At 33.2% G+C, this 25609-nt stretch overlaps 1 protein-coding gene across 1 annotated transcript; it reads left to right on the top strand.

The window, feature by feature from the left end:
* The first annotated feature begins 304 nt into the window (after positions 1-304).
* Positions 305-23862, top strand: LOC143204809 (odorant receptor Or1). Its single transcript, XM_076417697.1, has 10 exons — positions 305-698; positions 1715-1935; positions 12036-12487; positions 17772-18035; positions 18098-18197; positions 18950-19011; positions 19074-19173; positions 23283-23408; positions 23465-23620; positions 23678-23862. Exons 1-10 carry the CDS (start codon positions 305-307, stop codon positions 23726-23728), a joined length of 1926 nt encoding a protein of 641 aa, XP_076273812.1. The 3' UTR covers positions 23729-23862.
* The last annotated feature ends 1747 nt before the right edge of the window (positions 23863-25609 follow it).

Genomic DNA, 25609 nt, shown 5'->3' with positions numbered 1-25609 from the left:
TTGTTTAACAGTAATATTGCAATAGCTACCACATCTTCTTCCGCTTCTCAGCGAATTAACGCGACACGATGGATCACACCATAATAAGCACAAAATATCAAGCTAATCCAACACAAAATAATAATATCCCCATACCAACTCCAGCTAGCTCCAAAAAAACTCGAGTCCTACCGATTATTCTTCTCGATAAACAGGCGTACTCGGAGGTGATTCGCATCCTGACATTCCAGGGTATACAGTTCGAATCCAGGGAAACTAAGCCCGAAGTTGTGGTATTTCCCCCACACCTAACGACTACAGAATGATGATAAACGTCCTAAATAATTGCAAATACGGCTATCACACCTTCTGCCTACCGGAGAAACGACATCTCCGGACCATTATCAAGGGCGTTCTCGAAAGTATATCAGTTGACGAAATCCGACCCGCGTTCATGAAGCTCGGATTTAATCCAATCCACGTCGAACGGTGGAAAAGGAAGAGGGGAAAGCCAATTGTCATCGTGCAAGTAGTCGTCCCCCGAGAAGAACGCCGTATCTTCGCGGTCAACCGTCTAATGCATCAGGTGGTAAAAGTACAAACACAACGCAGCAATGGTAGGCGCGTCCAATGTTTTAACTGCCAAATTTTCGGCCATTCATCGGCGAATTGTAAAGCTACCCCGGCCTGCGTCAAGTACGCAGGCAAACATGACTCACGTACCTGTCCCAAATTACTCAAGATGCAAATGCCGACCAGTCCCTAAAGCAACCAAACCAAAAAGACCAATCCCTCCTCCCACCCATGTGTGAGAAACTCAGGATAATAGTCATCTGGGTGCTCCTTCCGCAACATCGTAAACTCGATCCTCATTGGCGAAATACTCTCATGAGCATCTTCAGATGATCAAGGAGACCATTTTCAACACCATCAGTACCCAGCTACTGGATGAATTACTATCGGCCCGCTATGGTTAATTCCCTTCGCAATCATTAACAGTAATGCCCTGGAATGCATTTTCTGTGCGTGGTAAGAGAGGGGAACTTATCACCGCACTGTCGACACAATGTCGACATATTGTTTCTGCATGAAACCTTTCTAAAACCTTCCATCCTATTTAAGATTCCAAACTATTCAATTTATCGAAACGACAGAACAACAGGCCACGGCGGTGGCACAGCCATCGCAGTTAAAAATAACATCAAGCACATCCAACTGCAATCGCAGTCTGTTTCAAGCCTTGAACACACCTCCATAGCAATCGAGACAAATAGCAGGCGAATTCAATTCACATCAATCTATCGGAAAAACTATCGATTCACTGAAGATGAATTTAAGTTATTATTTTAAGGAAATAGGACCAAATTCATCGGGGGTGATTTTAATGCACACCATCCAGTTTGGAGACGATCCGCTTGTAGACCAAACACTGCTGGTGCGGGCATCGCCGGGATAATAGACGAGATGTAACTTGGATTAATTGCTCCAAGCGAACCAACTCATTATTCCTCCAATCGACCAACAATAATTGACTTTTTCATCTATCAAACTTCGAATAAAGCTTCTGATCTGCAAGTACTCCAAGACCTCGATTCCGACCACAGGCCAATCCTCCTCACTATCAGCGACTTTCCCTTGAGTTCCGTTGCTTTGAAACCCAAGAAAACTACCGACTAGAGTTTGTTTCAACTCGAGCTTCAGCGGACAGAACCTATCCCAAGTATAAATTCTCCAGACGATCTAGAAAAAGCAGTCTCGAAACTCACTCTAGATATTCAATCATCCGCAGACAGAGCTACTAAAACAAGTGCCCCTGAACCTTTTCAATTTAACCTGCCTAGAGAAATAAAAGAACTAATCAGGTACAAGAACCGATTAGCGAGAAGAGCTCGCGCCACTCTGAATCCCGAGGATAAACGCATGGCACCGCGTGCAATCAGAGAAGTCAGGGACAGGGTTAGAGCCTGAAATGAGAAGAAGTGGGAATTATTTCTTCAAAATCTAGGCACCCCACTGACCCAAATGACCTCTGGCGTGCCGCCAAAAGCGTAATGGGGAAAAATTCGAAATCATCTGAAGGATGATTCCTCTGAAGGATGATTCTACGGATATCGCCTTCACAAATCCGGAAAAAGCCGGGTTCCTCGCTAATTCGTTCGAGAATCAAATGAAGTGCAATTCATCTATTGGTCCACGTCAACACACATTTGCCATTATAAATGACACTATCCACTCTCTAAAGAGGAAAGGCTCCCAGTCAGTTCATCTTCTGAAAAACATAGTCTCCCCCAGAGACCTTCAGCTCTCCATAAAACGTCTGTCTTCTAAAATAGCTCCAGGCCCAGATGGTGTAACAGCAAACCTCTAAAGACCCTCACTAGCAAGCAACTATCAGAACTTGTTAACTTTATTAATTCCATCCTGAGGCCATCTTATTAGATGTCTCCAAAGCTTTCGATCAAGATCACCACGGTCTAATATCCAAAGTGAAACAGCTAGGTCTACCGAATGACCTAATATTCCTAATATTAATATTAAGATTCATACTTGGACGGTAGGTCCTTCAAGTGAGGATCGGTGACGCAATTTCCTTTCATAAACAGATCTCCGCAGGAGTCCCTCAAGGTGCTTCACTAGCCCCTATTCAACCTTTATATGGCTGATTTCCTGCTCCACAAACTTTCCCACATGGCATTTTATGCAGGTGATACCGCTTTCTCACAACCGGTTACTGTCCCGAGGCTAGTCGTAACAGACTCCAAGTACAGCTGAACCAAGCGATAGCGTGGTACAAATTCTGACGGCTGCAGATAAACCCGAACAAAACTGAGGCTATTCTGTTCCACCACAAGAAGGAGTTCTGCACCTACCGCCTCCAAATCTCTATCCCATATCTCTATCCCTTGAGAAAAACAAGAATTGTCTGTTTTCTTTGTTTACAAGATATTTCGATTTTCGAAATCGCAATATTAATTTAATTTGATGTCTGGAGAAGAAAAACAAAAAAGAAAAATTGTTCTTGATTAAGGACTAGGGTTCTGGAGGGAATAGGGTTAATTAATTAATAGGGTTCTGGAGACATATTATATCATTGCACTAAAGTAATTTTGAAGGATTTTTCTGTAAATTTTGGTGGTACTGACTTGTGATTAATTTCAAGTTTCATTAGTAAATGAATCACTAACCGAATATTGCAAGTAATAAGGTAATACGTTAATTTTTGCAGCAAGAGTTAAAATGAATACCAGAATATTAACAGTTATAAAATAGTGTCATACAATTTTAATTGGGATACAACATTGGACTAATACAATATCGTAGCATATGTGTCTATATGGCATTTAATTCTTGAATTATTTCGATTATTTACTGTATAGACCTAAGTGTTGGAAAATCAATAGTTAATTTAATGATGGTAAATACATCCCTTTAACAAACATTTCTAAAATGTAAAAATAAATTATCTAATTGTGTTCGTTATTATTTTAATATGTATGTTAAAGTCAAATATCAATTTCAAAATTGTTTTATACATAACATATACTCTCTGTTTTAATATAGAAACATGCATTACTTCATTTATTATTCAATACATTTAACATAACATACATAATAAAGTTTATAACATTAAAGTAAAAAGAGATTATGTATAGTTATATTTGATGCTCTGAATATATTTTTTAGTTCTGAAAATAATCTTACTTTTGAAACTTTGTTATAATGTTCATTGGTGTAGTAATTTACATTTAATATTTTATTAATTATTGAAACTTAATGGAAATTGGATTTAATTAAATGCAATTTAAAAAATGTTAAGTTCCTGAGATAGCTTGCATATATTTTGTTATGTTTTAATATACAGACCTAAATTAAACTCATATAATGACAAAGAATGTAAAATTTAACTATATTTATCTAATACTGTTTGGTAGGGGTACATGCCAAATTTTTGTATATCAATATTAATTTCATGACTCCTAGTGGTTATTTAAAAATTTCATGTGTAAGCATGTACGTTTGCGACATTATGTACATTATATGTAATAATGGGTAAGGATTGTCTACTAATACTGTAACGGACAATATTGTATATATGAGCATACGCTCTTATAGTCACAAGTAGTTGGGATGGGGCATGGATATACTTTATGTTTGTGATTATAATTGTAAATCTCTTTATAGGCAACAGTGGAAAATCCGACAAGGAATAACCACCCCAATCACGCCAGTAACCAGGCTGGGTAAGATCGGATGTCTTCTGGGATGATCTCCTAGTTGGTCACTGGCCAATCGTTAGGCTTAAGGCCGAGGACTTGATACCGAGCCCACGTTAAACTGTAGGGCCAGTCCAGTTAAACCCTCGTTGGTAAAAAGGAAACTTTAATGCTGTTAATTTGATATTGAAATATGCTGCATTTGACATCAGCTTTGTTTTATTTCTTTCGTTAACTTTAATGTTTTCAATACCTCAGTTAAAAGCGTTTAATTATATTATTTTAAGTTATATAGTGAAGACATAATGTTCCTCAACTTTAAATTTGACTAATTGTCTTAATGTTGATAATTGTATTCGTATTGAGATGAACTAATATTCAAAGAGAAAGAGTATCGTTAAATATATTTCGCATCGAAATACGAGCCTTTGAACTATGAAACTATCGTGCGAAACTATATAATATGCGTTCAACCAATCATATGCAACATATTGTTCACCGGCAGGTGTTTTGTCAGGTTTGGTAACGATATTATGGCTGTCACATGGCATTCAATCGAATTATATTATAATATTTGTTTAAATATTTGTTCTGGTGAAGATACATTTGTAGTTCTTGGGCCGTAGTTCGCTTCACTGTTGGTTTGCAAGCACATTGCCTATTACTTTTCGTATAGGTATTGCTCATAAAATAAGTTTCTAAGAATTCATGATCTCTATCTGATAGTGGTAATAGCTCTCCTAGTAAGTGATAAAATTGTCCTTGTGTCTGTCAAAAAAACCGGTCATGAAATTGTCACGTACAATGTGCGTTTCGCCAAACTATGTCATTCGAAAATAACTGTTATATTTTTGTGTTCTTGGTCAAGAAGGGGTTAACATCATTTCCCATCCCAGAAAGTGATTCCAGAGAGATAAGTGATCTGGTGGTGGGATTGATTGTGGCAATTTTGCTTTTTCACCGGCACAACATAACCCAGCAGATTCACTGCTGAATTTTAACGACCATTGTCATATTTCAGACCATACTGACAGACCATTGTCATATATTCAATTATAACTGAATTGTTGCGTCTTCGCAATCGTTCAATATCATTGTGTCGTGCTTGCCATTGTTGTATTTGATGTATACGAACTCGTTGTATTCTAAACCTATCCAATTCGATTCCAGTCAACCCCGAGCACAACTGTGATATACCAACACATTATCATTATTATAATTTTATATATCTTGCTGGTTGGGACTGGAGTTCGACGACCTAAGTTAAGTGGTTTCCTCTTTGGTACTGTTAATAATGAACGTAAAGGTACTTAAACTAAATTTGTGGCTAAGTGATAACAAATATGAAATACGTTTACAAACTATGCTTTACCATAAACGGACCCTGTATATTTCAACTTTATTCTTAGTAAATCTTTACTCGACTGAAATTCAGAATAATACGATAATCAGAAGACTGTCTCTGGTGAACACATCGAAAGCCGCAGAACTTCCCATTCGAGCTGCAACGGAGTATTCTTCACAATTATTGTAACGTGTGGCTAAGTGTTGTTATCCAAGAAGATGATGTTGCTATTGTTAGTCTTTTTTGTAACAACACGTCGTTCAATCTGTTCAATTGACAGTGCATATAACTGCAGTAATTGTTTTATTTGTTTTACTCCTAATACACCGCACCTTGCTGATCCTACCATATACATAGCAGGATTTTATAGCCGTTAACATTCTGCTTTGGTGTCTATGGGGATGGCTCTCCTGGGCAAACCCATGGCTATTTGAGATTGGAATTATCGTAGCAGTTCCACAATTCATTGCTAGTCACAGTACATTAACAACATTACTACCATAGTAAAACACATTTTTTTGGCAAAATTAGTTTTTAATTCAACATAAATCCCTTCAAGGTGATACACATTTTTGTAGTACGATTTGTCCTTTGCTTCAAGATAGGCCTCAATTTTGGCGATCACCTCTTCATTCAACGAACATTTCTTCCCAGCAAGCAATCTTTTGAGATCTGAGAACAAGAAATAGTCGCTGGGGGCAAGATCTAGAGAATACGGCGGATGAGGAAGCAATTCGAAGTGCAATTCATGGATTTTTGCCATTGGTTTCACTGACTTGTGGCATGGTGCATCGTCTTGGTGAAGCAACACTTTCTTTTTCTTCAAATGCGGCCGTTTTTCGGCGATTTCGTCCTTCAAATGGTCTAATAACGCTATATAATAGTCGTTGTTGATAGTCCTTCTTTTTTCAAGGTAGACAATGAAAATTATTCCATGCGAATCCCAAAACACAGATGCCATAACTTTGCCAGCCGGCTGTTGCGTTTTCCCACGCTTTGGAGCGGGTTCGTCGTGTGCAGTCCACTCGGATGACTGTTGATTGGGTTTCGGAGTGAAATGATGGAGCCGTGTTTCATCCATTGTCACATATTGACGCAAAAACTCGGGTTTATTACTATCATCTTCAAGCATTGCTCCGAATCATCAACTCATCGTTGCTTTTGGTTAAAAGCGAGTTCGCGCGGCACCCATTTTGCTCGGAGATTTCTCATACCCAAATATTCGTGAATGGTATGCTGTACACGTTCAGTTGATATCTTTAGAGTGTTTGCTATTTCATTCAATTTCAATTTACGGTCTTTTGGGAGTCCACTGCGTTCACCGTCTTCAGTGCTCATTTCACCATGTCTAAACTTAGCATACCAATCGTTAATGGTTAATTATCCTGGGGCAGTCTCCGGAAACTCGACATCAAGCCAAGTTTTTACTTCAACTGTATTTTTCCCTTCAAAAAGCAATAGTTTATCAACAAGCGAAGTTCCTTGTTATCTTTTTTTTTCACAATAACAAAAGTTGCTTCACTCAAAATGCTATAATCGGCAAACTAATGATCCGACAGCTGTCAAATTTATACACGCATCTTTCGAGGGTTAGAGCTAACTAAAAAACATATGGATTTAGTTCTAGTATCGCCATCTATGTGTCAGGCCTGGGACTTTTCAATTCACCTGTTATAGAAAACGTTTTTGCCTGGCAAATGATGAAACCGCGATATTGAAACGGTTCGAAATGGCATTTTTAGTCCATTCCTGAAATATGTATTGTCCCTTATTTTGGATTATCTCTATCAGCCTGAATGTTCTTTGAGAGTTTATGCTGGGTTTTCGTCCCATAAGCCTTACAAGTTATTATGTTTAAACTTGTTCCTCCAGACTATTCCTTGTCTTTAATATCAAATTAACTTTTAATATAATTACTTTTAATTATATGACGCATCAGCATTATTACGAGTTTTTAAAAGAGTTTGAGCGACTGCATCAGATTTCATAAAATGAAACAATAAAAGTAAGAAATATCGGAAGTGCAATTTTGGGCCTTCCATGATTCCAGAGTTTATATAAACACGATATATATTCAATAGTACTAAATGAAAATCTATTGTTTTATGTCGAGATATTTCAGAACCAGAGAATTTAACGAGTTACGAGCAGGTTGGTTTGATAAACAACTTGACTTGATTTATAACGACCATCATCCGCATATAAAAATTTTTAGAAATGTATGAAGTTTAAAAATGCAATTAAAAATGATAATAAGAGTAATTTCTGTTTTAAACGTTAATATTTCTGCCCGTTTATCTAATATAGCATATAATTTGAACCCTTTTAAATACCTTTCCCCACCTTCTTATATTGAAATATTTCCGCGGTATAAATCTGACTAGATATGAAACCTGAAAATTTTAAGAAGGGTAATTTCCATCTTTCTAGAATTATCCTACATAGCAATTAGGATAATTATCAGACTATTAATTGATGCCATAATAACACAAAACCCAATATTTGCTATTCACACCTGTTCATGTTCGGTAAAATACAATCAAAACTGAATCATTATAAAATATTTTCTGGGGTATCTAAGTTGTAACAAAAATAACTAATGGAGAACGGAAAGGTATTTTTTTTAAGTTATAATATCACCGATCTGTTAATTATTAGGTAGTCATATATTTATAAATATAGTTATATTATTTAATTTTATAATTTACTAATCTATATAAATATTCGTTAAAAAGTTGCGTTCGTTCGTTGTTCGTTAGTCTCACTAAAATTCGAAAACGGCTGGAGCCATTTGACTAATTTTGCCATTGAAATTTTTATGGAAGTCCAGGGAAAGTCTGTATGGTGAGAAAATATGCCAATGGTGAATATTTGTGAAGGAAATAGTAAAAACAACAATTTTGTTTTTAATACAAAGTGTCACTGTCATAAAGGATTGACATTTTTGTTGATTGTTAATGTGTGGATTTATTTATTATTTTATTTTGTGACTAAAAATGTTGAATGCTGATTAAAACTGGCGGCTAATATCATCAAATCGCGATTAGATTATATAATGTGTTAAACAATGAAGATGTATAATAGTTTACCACGATTTATATTTCACCAATAAACGTATTTGTTGGTATGTATATATATGGTCTATCCAAAGAAGCAGTGAATATGCGTCATCTCAATTTATGACGTCAAAATGTTGCCATGTTGCCGCATCAACTCTGAGTTTTAATTTATTTTGGCGTTGACATATAACAAAGTTCTAGTCTAAATAAAATAACGAAACAAAAATGTTATTAAATATAATTTATTTTAACATAATAGTGCATCTAATGCATATATTATCGAAAAATTTAAAGTACAGTTAAACATACGACCACCACAGTTTATAGGTTAGAGTTGCTTTATTATATTTACATTGTTATTTGATTGATTTTACGTAGAGTTCTAGCGCGTTTTTAATATAGTGATATCCCCTGGAGGCCTAATACACTTACTTAACATTTATATATCCAAGTAATGTATTTCAGTTTCATTAGAGAACTTATATACCTTCTTACGTTTAGTTGTTGTTTACCACAACTACAAAACAGTTAGTATTCATCCTCTCTTCATACATTCTAACGTAATTTTTGAAGAATTTTGCAGACATTTGAAAACCAAACGAATTTTACACATTCATTCGTTTACGTGCTCGAGTGTATCAGGCAGTATCGTATCTCATTTTAAATGGAATAAAATGAGAAGCAAAATATTGCCGATAGGCAATACATTAAGTATGTTGATGGCGTATTTTCACTGCTTTTTTGGATAGACTATATATTAAATATGATATAACTAAGTGCTCCGGTTAATCTAATTGCAGTAAAGTGAACATTTACGAAGAATGGAGTTGAAATATGTAGTGTCTGTTTATGGGAAAGAATATTTTGTAAATATATTGTTGGTATTTACACACAAATTTAGTGCACGAGAATTTTCTTTACATTTATTAAAAGTACCAAACAGTATCAAGAGAAGTGAAGTGGAACGCCGAAGTCAATCAAATATACGGCTAGCTATTTGACGTGCTAACTACAGTGATCTGACTGAGAGGCAGAAATTTGTAATAGTCGTATTGGTTCGTTAATAATTGCGTTCGAGAATGACTGGAAATGAAGTGGATAGGTTTAGAATGCGACGAGTTTGTGCACATGAAATACAGCAGGAGCTAGCAGGACACAAAGAAATTAAGTGAATTAAATAACTTGACAAATCTCAAAACTAAGGTCAAATTTATAACTTTCTAAAAACGCTGTTAGTACTCTCAGTTACAAGTTTCAAGTTTGCGTATGCTTGACTGTAACAGAGTCGAATGTGAGAGATAAGCGTTCGAAAAAGGCGGATTATAGTCTTGACGGCAATACTACTTCTCTTCCACACACATTTAGAAAACAGCTTAGATGATTTGACTTATTACTTCGGTGGTAGATGCCATTTTTTCTTCTGTATTACTTATACCAAGTACTTGAATTGCTGCACTTGATCCAACTGCATCCCGTTAAGATTTATAATAGCAGGTGATCCGTCAGTTGGCACGACTTTGGTCTATTCTTAATTAATTCTCAAGCCATATTGTCTGCGGTGCATAGTTCGTCATGAAGAATGCTGGAAGCCTCAATATTCGTATCAGCGAAGTTAATGCTATAATCAGCACAAATGATTGATCAAGGAGTTAGTAGTATAGAATGCTATGTTAAAAAGCAGTGCAGAGACGCCAGAGGGATGGATCTCCTTGGCGAACACCTTTTCGCCTTTTATCAGGATAAATTATCGCTTCCCAATTATCATAGTCCTTCCGATAGTTATGAAATAAGTTATAATCAACCTGAAGCGTTTTACACAATTTGGCGTAAGTTTATTACCTACTATTACTACCTGTTTTATAACAATGTAGTGTTCTCACAAAAACAATTTGTTCTCCATAAAAGAGCTGTTATTGAGAATTCAATTCAGAGTGTATTGTATTTTAGTGGGTGCCGTGCTCTAGCTAAGCTAGTAGAAAGCGGTTTGCATTTGGAAGTGATGATTTTGATTTGTAATACAACATGCGACCTACACATTTGATACATTTAAATGGTGAAGTGAATTAAATTGAAGAATTATTTGATGAAGACTCCTAAAAACTTCAAGTATTATCTAAATTATCGAGATTTCTAAAACATCAACATTGGGTGAAATTGTTTCATCGTTTTATTACTGATGATAACTCTATTACTTTGAATGGATAACATAATTTTTCTGCAAATTTAATATATTTGGTAAACTCAAATAAAACCATAACTGAGGATCGCTAGCAACTACAAATGATTAACTATGAATTAAAGTAAAACCACAAAGGACTCCAAAAGGCATGGTTAAATAATTTTTCAGCACAATTCAACAAATTACAACAAAGCGGTCAATTGATGTTAGAAAACATTCCATCAAAACAAAACTAAAAGTCCCATCTCGGTCCCAGAATTCTCCAGATATTGTTCCTTTCGTTCGTTCCATTGTTCCGATCAATGCTGTATGGTTTCTCGAGGTAAAGTTCATTTCTTAAAGAGATCGATAAATTTTATCTAAAGATGAGATAATGCTAGAGAAATACTACAATATATATTATATAAAGTGACTAATACGGAACTGGAATTACACGCAATCGGGGTGGTAATATGTCCTTAGTCATGTTTTTAAACTGTTTGTTAAACTTTCTATTCAATTAAATGGAATTAATTAATTTAGCAAGAAAAAAAGACGGGTTGATGCTGTATTGGCCTTCCTTCCGCGGTTACTCAAAGCATTCCTTGACGTAATTAAGTGGAGTCCGAGCAAAAGCTGTGAGGTCGCCAATGCTGGATTGAATGTGCTCAAGGTCTCTTATTAGAATTAAAAAATATTAATGGATTGAAAACATCCCTACTCCATGGATTCCTGTGAAGTTGATTGAAGTTGATGTAAGCTCATATAGTGCACTAGAAATTGTAGAAAAGCTTACATTTCAAGATGTGCTCCGACCAAAGGGTTTTAGAGGAATAAGAACCTGGGAAACAATTGTATACACGCTATAACATGGAAAATTGGGCATAAGCAATTCAAAATATCATCAAACACAAACTGAGAGACCAATGCACAATGCGATACTCACAAATGAGTGAATTACAACTATAAGTTGTGTAGGTAGGACAAGAAAGGAGGTGTTACAAAACGCGACTAATATTTTTTGCGCGGCACTGGATATTCTATGAAATCGGCAAGCTGTTCGACGACAAATGTTAGGCGGTAACGGGTTTTTTTGCATTTTAAGGATTTCGTTTATATCGAAATTGTGTTGTTGAAATAATAAATTGAATAAGTCGTCACATCTCTCCGTTAACATAATATAGTTTTCAAGTAAATTAAAAGGTCTTTTTCTTAAACTCTACGTATTTCATAACCTATATACATTGTTATTAATTATATAATGTTATGTTTTATTTCAGGATTTAGATTTAAAAGACAGTTATCATGTGGACAGAACTGTTTTGACGCTAATTGGTGTATTTCCAAGAGCATCTTACAATAAATTTTTTTATGCGACACGGTTTGCTGTACTCTTCTTGTCTATGTTTTGTTACGCTCTCTCAATGCTGGCATATGTCGTCATCGAATTTACACAACACTTGAAGATAATTGAAACGTTATTACTCATGATTTCTGTTATAAATTCATTGGTAAAGGTGACGAATTTGCTTTGCAATAATAAGAAAATTGCAATGATAGAAAATATCTTTGAGAATCAGCTTCTATATCAGATGAACGCCGATCAGCGGAAAGAAATTGAAAATGTTATTAATATGACGCAATATGTAATGAAATATTATAGATGTGCTGTATTTGTTGCATGGGTCGCATATAATTCTTTTCCTATTTTGGATTCAACGGATGCTAGAAGGTAAATAAATTTATCGTATTAACTAGTGATCGTCCGGTGGCAGAAATTCGACCAGAATGTAGTAAATTATTCATGGTTCTCTCATAATAGAGTAAAACGACAGATTAAAAAATGATATGTTATTAAAACTTGTTTTTGCAGTATTTCCAATACAAGACCAGAAATGTACTTGATACATAACATTAAACAAAATAATAAATGTCTGTATATTAAAAGAGATTAAAATATATGCAAACTATCTCAAGAACTAACACTTACCAACATGTTTTAAATTGCACTGAATTAAATCTAATTTTCATTAACTTTCAATAATAAATAATGTATTAATAAGTGTAAATTACTACATTACTGAACATTATAACAAATTATCATAAGTAAGATTATTTTCAGAACTGTAACAAACTAGGAGCATTAAATATAAATATACATGATCTCTCTTTATTTTTATGTTATAAACATAAGTATGGAATAATAAATGAAGTAATACATGTTTTTATATTAAAACGGAGAATATATGAATGAAACAATTTTGAAATTAATATTTGACATATATAAAAGAGGCATATATATTAAAAGAATAAAATGTCACATATCTTATTGCGTTAATCATTAAATACCTTAATTATTTATCAATGCTTTAAAATGTCTACATCCATGTTCTATGTGTTCCAATTATGCAAATTATATTGTTAGTACTATTTTAAATCTTGCATATTTTCATTATTTCATTTATGTATTCATATAGTACTTGTTTTTTTATCCATATTTCTCACCTAAAACAATAAGTTTTTAAATTAAATTGTGTTGTTCTGCTTATTTCACTCTTTGATCTCGTCCTTGCAGATAGCTCTTTTGTAATTTTTCTTCTATGGCTTTTGTCTCAATTAAAATTCTATGAAACTATTTTACAACTGCTAATATTCTATACAATATTCATTTTATCTCTTGATGCACAAATTAACGTATTTAGGATATGCAATATTCGGTTAGAGGTTTGTTAAGAAATACATTTACTAATGAAATCTGAAATTCATCAACCTTTAGAATTATCGTTAATACAATGTCTACTCTGTCTGTTTGTTTTCTCGACAAAAAATTCCAAAAAATCTCGCCAAAAAAAATATAACTTTACATGACCATACTATTTTTATCCCAACTTGCTATACATCTTTAATAATTCCAACAATACGGAAAAAATCGAAAGCAACACAAAATACTGCTTAAATTATACAACTTCGTTTAATAATGTTTTAATCACTTTCCGTTTTAATATCATTTCAAATGTAACAATCGAACATTCACTTAATTCGATTCGATCCTAGTACGTCACTATCGTTAGATCCTTAGCCGGCACGGTTACCAACAGATATATATATATATATATATATATATATATATATATATATATATATATATATATACCTTTAACCGTGCCAAATGTCACGCCTCTGATGCCTTCGTTATCTCAAAAAAGGAGGCAAAATTTTCGTTAAGCCGATTAATATATATATATATATATATATATATTGTTGTATATTGTTGGACAAGAAAGAATTATTTTCATAATATATATATATATATATATTAATCGGCTTAACGAAAATTTTGCCTATATATATATATATATATATATATATATATATATATATATATATATATATATATATATATATATATATATATATATATATATATATATATATATATATATATATATGATCAACTAATAAATAAATAATGTGTCAAAATGGTCATGGTTGAATTGAAAAAAAATGGCTTTAAAAAGTTTTAATGCATCCACCGTATAGTCTGGATCGGGCTCCGTTTGCCCATAGTTTCTTCCACTACCAAACTCCGCAAACCTTCTTTCTTAATTCTTATTGGTATAAAGCTCGCTTCAGAAGGGGCCTGAGAAAATTACTTGTTCAGGTTTTCTCCAGAAATGTTAGTTCTACAGTGACAGTATCATGATTTTACCAGAAAAGATTGAAAAGGATCAACATCATTAATTTAATTTATATGAATAAATACGTTTTAGGCAATATGAAAAAACAAACATGACTTTTCCTCAAACTCATTATACATTTTTTAAAACATTTAAAGGCAGGTATAGAAGTAACGAACTCAATAATAACAATGCAAGATAATAAACGATAACATACAATATAAAATGAAGTAATTTTCAAATTATTATGAAATTTTAAAATTAACATTGTGAGGTATATTTTATGGAGTTAGTTAAACCATTGTTTGTCCAAAAGGGTACTAAGTTTTAGCAAGTCGACAAAAGTTGTCAATCAATCCATAAAGTGAATCTGTTCAATTACCAATTTGTTTATATCTCTTGTCTAAAGATGATAGGAACAAGACATCTTTCTTGTTGAGGCAAACATTTTAAGGAAATCAATACTAAATTAAAGACCATTAATAATGGGTCAATAAAAATACAAGAAAATATTTTTGGTTAAAGCTCTTGTTACTTATATAAAACTGTTTGCATTAAAATAATTTTTTTAAATTATTTAATTAATATATTTTTACTAGTCGTCTCCGTCTAACCTACAATTTGTCTTTATGATAACTTAAATCTAGGTATATAACTAGGAGGACCCATCTGCCCTAACTCAGTCTCTGGTGAAGTAATATTTATACATGTCACTGCTGAATAATATATGCACCTCACTACACAACACTACACAAGATCAGATGGTTTGATTCTTTTGAGCCTGTGTCCTGTTCTGGTGGTATCCAATAGTTGGTAATATTTCAATATTCGTGTGAGATTTCTTGACTGACTGTGGGTATCTGAAGGTCTCACAATGGAATGGTTACAATGGTTACAATTGGGTACACCCACAATACCTCTCAGGACTTTTTTCTGAAAAGTTTGTGTTTTATTAATGTTACTCTTTGCAGAACATCCCCATAATTAAACTCCGTATGTCGATATAGGTTTCAATATTTGCTTATATAATAGTAATTTATTATATGCTGATAATTGTGATTTTCTTCCAATTAGCTAGTACATTTTCTTATATTTCAATTCCAGTTCTCTTCTTTCCTTCTTTATATGTTCCTTCCAGCGAAGTTTTGCATCGAGAATGATAGTATTATTTAATGTTATAGGTGCTTGTACGGTCTGTTTATAGGTGAACTGCACATGTACAGATTCACTTTCATTATTTCTTATTTTCCAAGCTTGTCTCCAATTATTTATATTATCACTTGCCTTTTGTAATTTTCGTGAGGCTCCTTCACTATTGTCTCCGACAGCTATAATCGCAGTATCATCAGTAAATGTCCATCGTAATATTTTCTGTTTGTGGTATATCATAAGTGTAGAGTAGATAAAGCATTGGCCCCAGTACATTTCTTTGTGGTACACCTGCTTTAGATCCTTTTATTGTAGAGTAAGCTTCTTCTTGTTTGACTTTAAACATTCTGGTTGTAATGTATGATTTTAATAGTTCGGTATGTTGTTTCGGTAGCATTTTCTGTTATGAATAACTTATTTATGAATAAGGCCTTCATGCTAAACATAATTGAAAGCTTGTGCTACATCTAAAAATATAGCTGAGCATACTTTTTTACTTTCGTAGGTATTTTCAATAACATCTGTGGACCTGGTCAATTGTTGAGTGCTTGTTAATAAACCGAAACTGGTGTGTTGGTATTAGGTTTTTTCACTCTATGATTGGTTTTACTCTTTTCAACAAAAGTTTCAAAAACCTTAGATATTAATGGTAGCAGTTATATAGGTCTATAGGCTTTTATTTCGTTTGCTGACTTCCCAGGTTATTCCAAATGTCTGGGACAAGTTTTAATCTAAATGCTGTATTGATCAAGTTGGTGAATTTTATAATTCCCTTTCTTGGTAGTTTTTGCAGTAATTCTCCTGTTATTTAATCGTAGCCTGGTGATTTCCTGGGGTTACTGTTAGTTTTAATAACTTTGGTTAACTTTTTCAGCGTGACTAATTCAATCATCGAATTTTCAGCTTCTATGTCCGGTAAATTATGTTAAATGTTAGTTTCGTTTGGTTTTGAAGTATTTTCTAGATATTCAGCAAATGTTTCTGCTTTTGGGTGATTGTCACGTGCCCAATTCCCACATAGGTCTCTTATAGGTGGACTGTGTAGACATGAGCGCTTAAATTCCAGTATTTCTCTTATATTGTTTAAACTATTTTTATTTTCAGGTGTTCTGTTTGTTGCCAATTTTTGCGTAATTTATGTTTTTCAGTTACCATTTCCATCACTTCTTTTGGATAATTAATTCCTATAGTTATACTCTTAATTTCCGGAGTATTATTCCAAGCAGCTTGTTGAATATATACTACGAATTTTTCTGCTTCAAAATTTAATTGTACAGTTATCTTGAGGGGTACATTTAGTTGAATTTGTTTGTTCAATTCTTCAGCAAATTCTTCCCAGTCTGTTCTCTTGTTTGTTAACGTTGGGTTTCTTTCTTTTCTTATTATATTTTCGCTCAACGTCAGAATCACTGGCGTATGATCTGAACTTAGCTTAGTTACTGCTGTTACCTGATTTTCTGCTATACTGAGCCCGGGTTCTTGATGGTGGGAATTGTTCTTTTTTATTATTATTGCACTTCCTCCTCTTGCGGTGTTAGCTGGATGTATGGTATGATAAAATGTATATCCTCTAAATTTTATAAAGGATTCTTTTGTTGAATGGGTTTTTAATATTAGGCAAATATCTATTTTTTTGCATATCTAGGAATACATGTAGGGTAGCGTGATGTTGCTGGATTCCATTAGTATTCCAAATTGCTATTCGGATATCTTTATTTGCCATTCCGGGTTTTTGGGGCCACAGGCCTAATGTTTTTCATTTCTAGTTTTTCAATCCTTTCGGAAAAATATTCGGTCATTTTTTCTTGTCTGTCCAGCATCCATAAAGTGAATCTGTCCAGTCACCAATTTGTTTATATCTCTTGTCTAAAGATAGCAGGAACAAGACATTTTTCTTGTTGAAGCAAACATTTCCAAGAAATCAATACTAAATTAAAAAGACCATTAATAATGAGTCAATAATAATATAAGAAAATATTTTTGGTTAAAGCTGTTGTTACTTATATAAAACTGTTTGCATTAAAATCATGATATTATATTTTATTAATATAAAATGCCAATACGGTGTAATTTGAATTTATAGATAAATTCTTTGTTTTAAATAATATAATAATATATTAATATTAATTAGGCTATATTTCAAACAATATATAAATAATAATTTATTCCATATTTGTTAATATTTTTCAGATTAGTAATACCAGCGTATTTTCCATGGAGCATGGCAAATTTAATAATTTATATTGCGACATATGTTTACCAGAGTGTAATGCTGCTTATTTCTGCAAGTTTGAACACCACCGTAGACGTGTTATTCGCAATGTTTTGCACGGTTATTTGTCAAGAGCTAAAAATTCTCAAAGACCACTTACAAAATCTGAATTACAACCAGCATTCTTCTAGAATAAAAAGCGATATTAAAAGAAATGTCTCGTTTCATGTTGAATTGATACGGTAACGCCAGTAATACTTGCGCAAAAGATTTGTTTCGGTGCAGAATATTGAACTTTTTTTAGTGCAACGGAAATTATTGAAGATATTTTCAGCTATGGAATACTAAGTCAATTCGCTGCTAGCATTTCGGTTATTTGCTTTACTGGATTCGAGTTGATTTTGGTATGTATATAGTATTACATTTTTTCTTTTCTTTACGAGTTTTAATTCGTTTGGTTATATTATCACTTGCCTTTTGTAATTTTCGTGAGGCTCCTTCACTATTGTCTCCGACAGCTATAATCGCAGTATCATCAGTAAATGTCCATCGTAATATTTTCTGTTTGTGGTATATCATAAGTGTAGAGTAGATAAAGCATTGGCCCCAGTACATTTCTTTGTGGTACACCTGCTTTAGATCCTTTTATTGTAGAGTAAGCTTCTTCTTGTTTGACTTTAAACATTCTGGTTGTAATGTATGATTTTAATAGTTCGGTATGTTGTTTCGGTAGCATTTTCTGTTATGAATAACTTATTTATGAATAAGGCCTTCATGCTAAACATAATCGAAAGCTTGTGCTACATCTAAAAATATAGCTGAGCATACTTTTTTACTTTCGTAGGTATTTTCAATAACATCTGTGGACCTGATCAATTGTTGAGTGCTTGTTAATAAACCGAAACTGGTATGTTGGTATTAGGTTTTTTCACTCTATGATTGGTTTTACTCTTTTCAACAAAAGTTTCAAAAACCTTAGATATTAATGGTAGCAGTTATATAGGTCTATAGGCTTTTATTTTGTTTGCTGACTTCCCAGGTTATTCCAAATGTCTGGGACAAGTTTTAATCTAAATGCTGTATTGATCAAGTTGGTGAATTTTATAATTCCCTTTCTTGGTAGTTTTTGCAGTAATTCTCCTGTTATTATTATTAGCATTCTTCTAGAATAAAAAGCGATATTAAAAGAAATGTCTCGTTTCATGTTGAATTGATACGGTAACGCCAGTAATACTTGCGCAAAAGATTTGTTTCGGTGCAGAATATTGAACTTTTTTTAGTGCAACGGAAATTATTGAAGATATTTTCAGCTATGGAATACTAAGTCAATTCGCTGCTAGCATTTCGGTTATTTGCTTTACTGGATTCGAGTTGATTTTGGTATGTATATAGTATTACATTTTTTCTTTTCTTTACGAGTTTTAATTCGTTTGGAAAATGTATACTGATGCATATCCCGCATTAGTTTTGTTTGAGAATTGATCTAAGTCTAAAAGTATAGTAGTTATCAATTCCTATTAAAATTTAATATAATGAAATTATTGGTTTATAACTCATATACCTTATATAATACTAAGTATACTGAAATATTACCGAAATGCGACGAGTTAATGTAAGAAATTAATGTCAATAACGTCAATATAATAAACTGCCCATAAAACAAAGACTTTGTATTTTGTGAAACAACTGATCCATCATGTTAAATTCGATGCTTTCAACGCTTCCTTAATTAAAATATAACAAAATTTGGTAATGGAAGTTAAGTTAAGTTTTTAGCTAGTATGCAATTTTTTGTCGTTTGCCTCCGATACTCTTCTGTGTCTTTCTTCGTAAATAAATATATTTTACAATCTATCGGTATTACACCTGATTTCAGTAGTTTGTCATACTGTGTAAGTTTGTGTAGTCTGATTTGCCTCAATCTTTTGATTTCCGACACGTTATTTAATAGCTGTATTATTTCCATGTTAATGTGTCTTAACATTTTACCTTCTGTCAAATTTTGCAATAAACGTTGGTGATTAATTGATAATTTTGTTTCCCATCGAAGCAGTGGATTACTAGTGGGCTTGATGTCTTACTGAAACCCCTTATTTAAACTTCATAGGTACAAATATGCTTTATTATTGACTGATAAATGAATCTCTTAATCTTAGATCAGGTATTTCGACTAATACTAACTGTGCTACCAGTACAGTTGTTACGCTTAATTTTTTTGCCCCACATGATGTTTCCATTTTAACTTACCATTGAGGTAGATGCCGAGGTATATCGCTGATTCTGTTTGATGTTCTGAAATGAACATTTCTCAAGTGATATAATTAGGTTTTTATCCTTCGCAATATAAAATTAATATGGATATATTTAGAGGTATATAGCTGAATTTTTCAGTTCCTAGTCCATGTTCTTGGCCATGGCTGTAACAGCGGCATATGGTTCAAGTACTGATTTTTATTGCTGGGATATTACCCCTTTATGCGAAAGTGTAAATTTCATATTATAAAGATACAACTCTAGTAACTGACAATAGTCCCGCAGTAACAATTTGATCATCTTATAAATTAGTCTTATAGTAGTTAAAGATTGCCCAGGAATATACCAGGGCAGTATTTCGTTTTTGAAAATGTCTTTTCAGTAACTGCTGTTTCTCCGTGGAGTATGATTGTTTATTGAATCGTGATTTCGAAAAGCAAATTGGAAATACGGTGTGTTTATAAGTGGCTATAGTAGCTTAATAGATAACGGCGAGATAAGCCTGATGGGACCCTACCTTGCTTTTGCTTCTCCGTTTGAGTAAACTTATAAATATAAACTTATCAAAATAGTATTTATTTTATCAAATTTGTTTCAATCAACAATAATTTATTATATAGTTTTTTTAGACCTAGTTTGTAGAGATTTTTCATCAAATTTATTTCACAGAGAAATATAGACAGCAACGAATTGGGGAAATAAAGTCAACGACGAGTCAGATCTTTTGAAGCTGGTGGGCCAGATAACTTCCTATTCTAATTTAATTCAAGCACATTGTCACGCAGCAGTATGATTTGACTGCTACCTTGTATAATAAATAGTCTTTTCGTATCAATTTACTCAGTTTGTCCGGTTATTGGATATAGCGTAGTATAGTGACACAGCTACAGTTTGACCTTTTAGTGATTCGAAATAAAGTACTTTTTTATACCATATAGGAAGGTGGTCCGATAAGTACTTAGCCTCACCGACGGTGGCGCCAATATCGCAAGAGAAATTTACTATCGTGTAGTAAATTCTAGTAGACGAGTACTGACTGATCAAATTTCAGCCGAATCATGTGGAAGCGGACGTCTCCGCGGATTTTAGAAAAATGGAAAAAAGAGAAATATCGGTTGGTGATTCGATTCTTGTTTTTGGAAGAGAAATAGCGCAGCGAAATCAAAGAGCGTCTGGATGATGTATACGGTGATACTTATTTTTTTATGGCGACCGTCAAAAATTGGTTTAACGAGTTTCACTGTGGTTGCACATCGGTATTTGATGATAACATGACAAAAAATCACGATCTCGTATTGGCAGAACGCCGACTGAAGGTGTGCGAGCTGACTGAGACAGTAGGCATCTAAAAATATGGCGTGGTCTATAGCCTTTAAGTTGGCATAAGGTTTAAGCGCAATCCGAAGGAGTTTTTGCGTCGTTTCATGATCATCAACAAAACATGGATCTACTGGTACACACCAGAAACCAAAGAACTGTCGAAACAGTGGACTTCGCCCGGTGAAGTTGCTCTGAAGTTGGCGAAGACTGTGCTATTGGCTGGAAAGGTGATGACCTCCGTTTTCTGGGATTCGTAAGGTGTGATGTATATCGACTATCTGGAGAAAGGCAAAATGGTCACAGGGCTGTACTATGCTGAATTATTGGGCCGATTCCGACGACGAATAGCCAAAGAAACGGCATAAAAAAAAACTGCTGTTTAATCATGAAAACGTACCGGCTCACACCACCGCACTCGCCACGGCCAAATTGATTGAATTGGGCTACGAATTGCTGTCTCATCCACTATATTCTCCAGACTTGGCTTCGTATGTCTTCTTTTTGTTTCCGAACTTAAAAAAGTCACTCGCCGGATAAAAATTTCAGTCTAATGAAGAGATCATCGGTGCCACGTAGAGCCGCTAGCGCCGAGAAAAAAGAAAAGCTAATCAGTACTCATTATCAACAATTTTGGGAAATAAATACTGATGTATTAATCCCGTACCCGCCTTGCTTATGTATTAATGCAAGTACAACAGAACAGTAGTAATAAAATAATGTATAAATTAAGATTATACTAAGCATATCTAATGTAAGATGTAATTAATAAAAAAATTATCAAACCAAGTAAATCTCTCAAACACGTGAATTCATCAAACTGTAATATAACTACTGATGTAAACCGCACAATTTATAAGAACCTTTTGGGAACAACTTTTTTGCTCAACAACTCAAGTTTAGACCTAGTACCGCAGACTATATTAAACTATTGTACCTTCCACTTTTCTGTAAGGTTCGCAAGTACGGTTCCTCAAACGGACTAGGAAAAAAAAACGGTGAGTGTTCGACAATAAAATGTCGAAGATCTTGAATGGCCCATGAGCCACGCTATAAACAATTAAATACATCGAAAAAGAAGATGTTTTTCGATTTATAAACACAATCACTGTAAAGTTAATAAAAGGAACTCCATCAACAATAGGTTAATTCCAGTGCTACCATAATCTTAGTGGTAAAGTAGTAAAAGTTTTAAAAAAGGAAATACCATTCCCAAATTTTCTTGTTTATAAATTAATAGTCGCCTTTGACCTGTATTTTGGATTTCCAGCGACAGCCCTATTGCAACAGGTACATTATAAGCCCAAATAATAAGCCTCAAAAAAGTGCATATGCTTGGAAATTGAGTTGGAATTAGAGTTCGGTTAGCGGTAGTGTCCGTTTAACGATTCACGAGCAACAGTATCCATATTAGTGACAGTATACGCAAAACACCATCGGCGAAGTAGTGAGAGGGACACTTTCTCGATTAATATCTTGAGTCAACGATCAAGTTCTTACTATGACTAGTATATTGCTGTTAAGCACTGTCTTATAGCCAAAAAGATTGAGTGTTGGTTTGAGGAGCATCAAAATAGAATGAGACCTTATCAATATTGATCACTTATGAGGTGTTTTAGAGTAAAGAGTGAGGACTAGATTTCTATCTCCAACATGATTGAAGTAATTGGCGGATGTTTTGTAAACGAATGACGCAACATCCCGTTGGAAACTTTTCACACTCTATAAATCTACGAATCAATTCTGTGAAGAATTGTAGTTGTTTTAAAAACAAATAGTAATTCAACACGTTACTTATAAATAAATATTGTGTATATGTGAGGTGCTCATATTATTTTCATCATCCTCTGTTCATCCACTGCGAATATCACTTTTTAGTAATGCTTTAATTACTTCTTAATCTTTAATTTTATTTTTAGTTTTCTCCGGATACTTCGAACTATTTTATGCTTATAACGTATGGTTTACATCTTTTGAGTTACATGGCTTGTATGGTAGTTCAAGTTTCTATTTATTGTAGTTTCGGTCACAATGTAATGACAGAGGTTCAAAATATTTATAAAATACTAGTACTAAGTTATTCAATATAAAAACGTTTTAGAGTTCAGATATAGGTCAAGCTCTATATTTATCCAACTGGTACATGTCGGATTTAAGTATCCGCAAAGAGCTATTGATACTGATGGAGCGTGTTAAAAGGCCAATAATACTAACAGCTGGAAAGTTGTTTCCTTTGACGCTATCAACTTTAACTATGGTATAATGTTATTCGAATTAATTAAATAATAATCGAATATAATTATTTTTCATTTAGATTTTCAGGTCGTCTTATTCTTTCTTTGCAGTCTTGCAAAGAACAAAATAAACCGAGTAATTAGGACTAAATAAAATGTTACTGCACCTACGAGGAATATATTTCTAATGTTTGATTTATTTTACTAGTTAAACGTGTAGAACCAATAGCTAAATTATATTCATTAAATAAAGTATCATAACTATGCCAGTCTTAATTACTGTACGTATTCTATTAACAATACAATTTATTGCTGAGAACTTGGTTTAGATTTTATAGTTTGATTGAACATTGATCGATTATAACGATCAAGACATTTTTTCTTGTATCTATTATGACCTTACGTTTAGTATGTAAAACATTGTTATCATAATCGAAAATAAAATTATAATATAGCTATAAAAAGAGACATAAAGAACAACTCAAAATATAATCAAACTTAGATTTTTAACACAAAAAAACCTTTTAAAATAAAATAGTTTGAATAGTATTAAAATCAGTTTGAAGTCGATACCGTACCCAAACAGTTATATTAAATTAGATTTGGTTTGTTTCTAATTTAATTTTGTGTTTATGATATAAAATTATATTTATATTTTTGTATTGTTTGAGCGCTCGGCATCGACTTCAAACTGATTATAAGTATCACAATGGATAAACCAAGTAAAAGTACAGCCTGTACGAGAAAACTATGAATAAATAAACAATATTTGAAAATAAGGACTGTTTCAGGCACTGGCACCACTACCTAGTCTAGGTGATTTGACAAATGTTTCAACCAAATAAGAAATAGGAAGACGAATGGTTGGGAATCGAACCCACGACCTCCGTGTATAAGTTTAACGTTCTAAACAAATGTTTCTACGTCTTCTCATATGATATGATTAGTGCTAAAAAGCAAACTGAATAGCTTTTACACTGAACTACTTCCGACTTTTCGTTTCATCAGTTCAGCAGTAACATTATGCCCATATATCTGATTATTTTAGATAAAAAATATGTGAAAATATTGAACGAGCCTTTGAAATTTGAGGTTTCCTTCAATTTTCCCCCTTACCCCTACTTAATTTCGAAAATCGGTCCATAATTGACGGAGAAATCGGCGAACATACATTAAAAACATATACAGCCGAACATAGAACTTCCTTCTTTTTTGAAGTCGGTTAAAAAGAGACAATCATGCATAAAGAGGTATTCACCTAGCTAATTAAAATATTCCGACTATAAAAGTTTGTTAAAATGTTAGATTTTGTTAGTTCATCTGATGAATTACAGATAAATGATTTTTCTGTTAAGTATGTATTTATTCCCTATATGAAATTTTTGTTTAATTATATTTAATACCTAAAGATTTTCTTAAAAAAACATGTTAAAGTAAATTTAGTAATACTATAAAATATAATTTAAAAATCTCAACGTATATATACTTACAATAGAAACTGTTATTATGCTATAAAGGTTATGCTTTATATTTGGGCCTAGAAACATTAATATTAACTTATATATTTTTTAAAATAGTAATTGATATTGATAATAACATATATAATCGATGATTAAATCGCTGCCAAATCGTTCTTTCGACATCTTGTCAGACAGATGAAAAATGTTTTGGCTGATATATATTGTAGCAATTTTTCTCAATAAATACCCTTGTAAAGTATAGAAATGAGCAGAATACGTGCAAGCTCCTAACGTAATTAATCCATATCGGCAATATGTAATTTGTATTATCTATTAATTACTATATATTAAAGTGTTAAAAGTTAATTTCCTTTCTAGATGTATGCGTTCTTCAGGTTTATAACCTTAATTTGATTCTTAACCCTAAAAATTGATCATTTGTAATAGTTTCTTGTATGTAATGCATATAAAAGTGAATGATGTGTATTAAAGTTAGATATAGCACGCTAATTTAAGTACTTTATTGTGATTGCGATAGCTTCAGTATTAGTA

This window comes from Rhynchophorus ferrugineus, unplaced genomic scaffold (genome assembly GCF_030347505.1).
Source record: "Rhynchophorus ferrugineus isolate W39M unplaced genomic scaffold, kcgeb_rfMv2 rfM1, whole genome shotgun sequence".
In the NCBI taxonomy this organism is placed as follows: domain Eukaryota; kingdom Metazoa; phylum Arthropoda; class Insecta; order Coleoptera; family Curculionidae; genus Rhynchophorus; species Rhynchophorus ferrugineus.
This window is presented reverse-complemented; position numbering and strand designations above follow the sequence as displayed.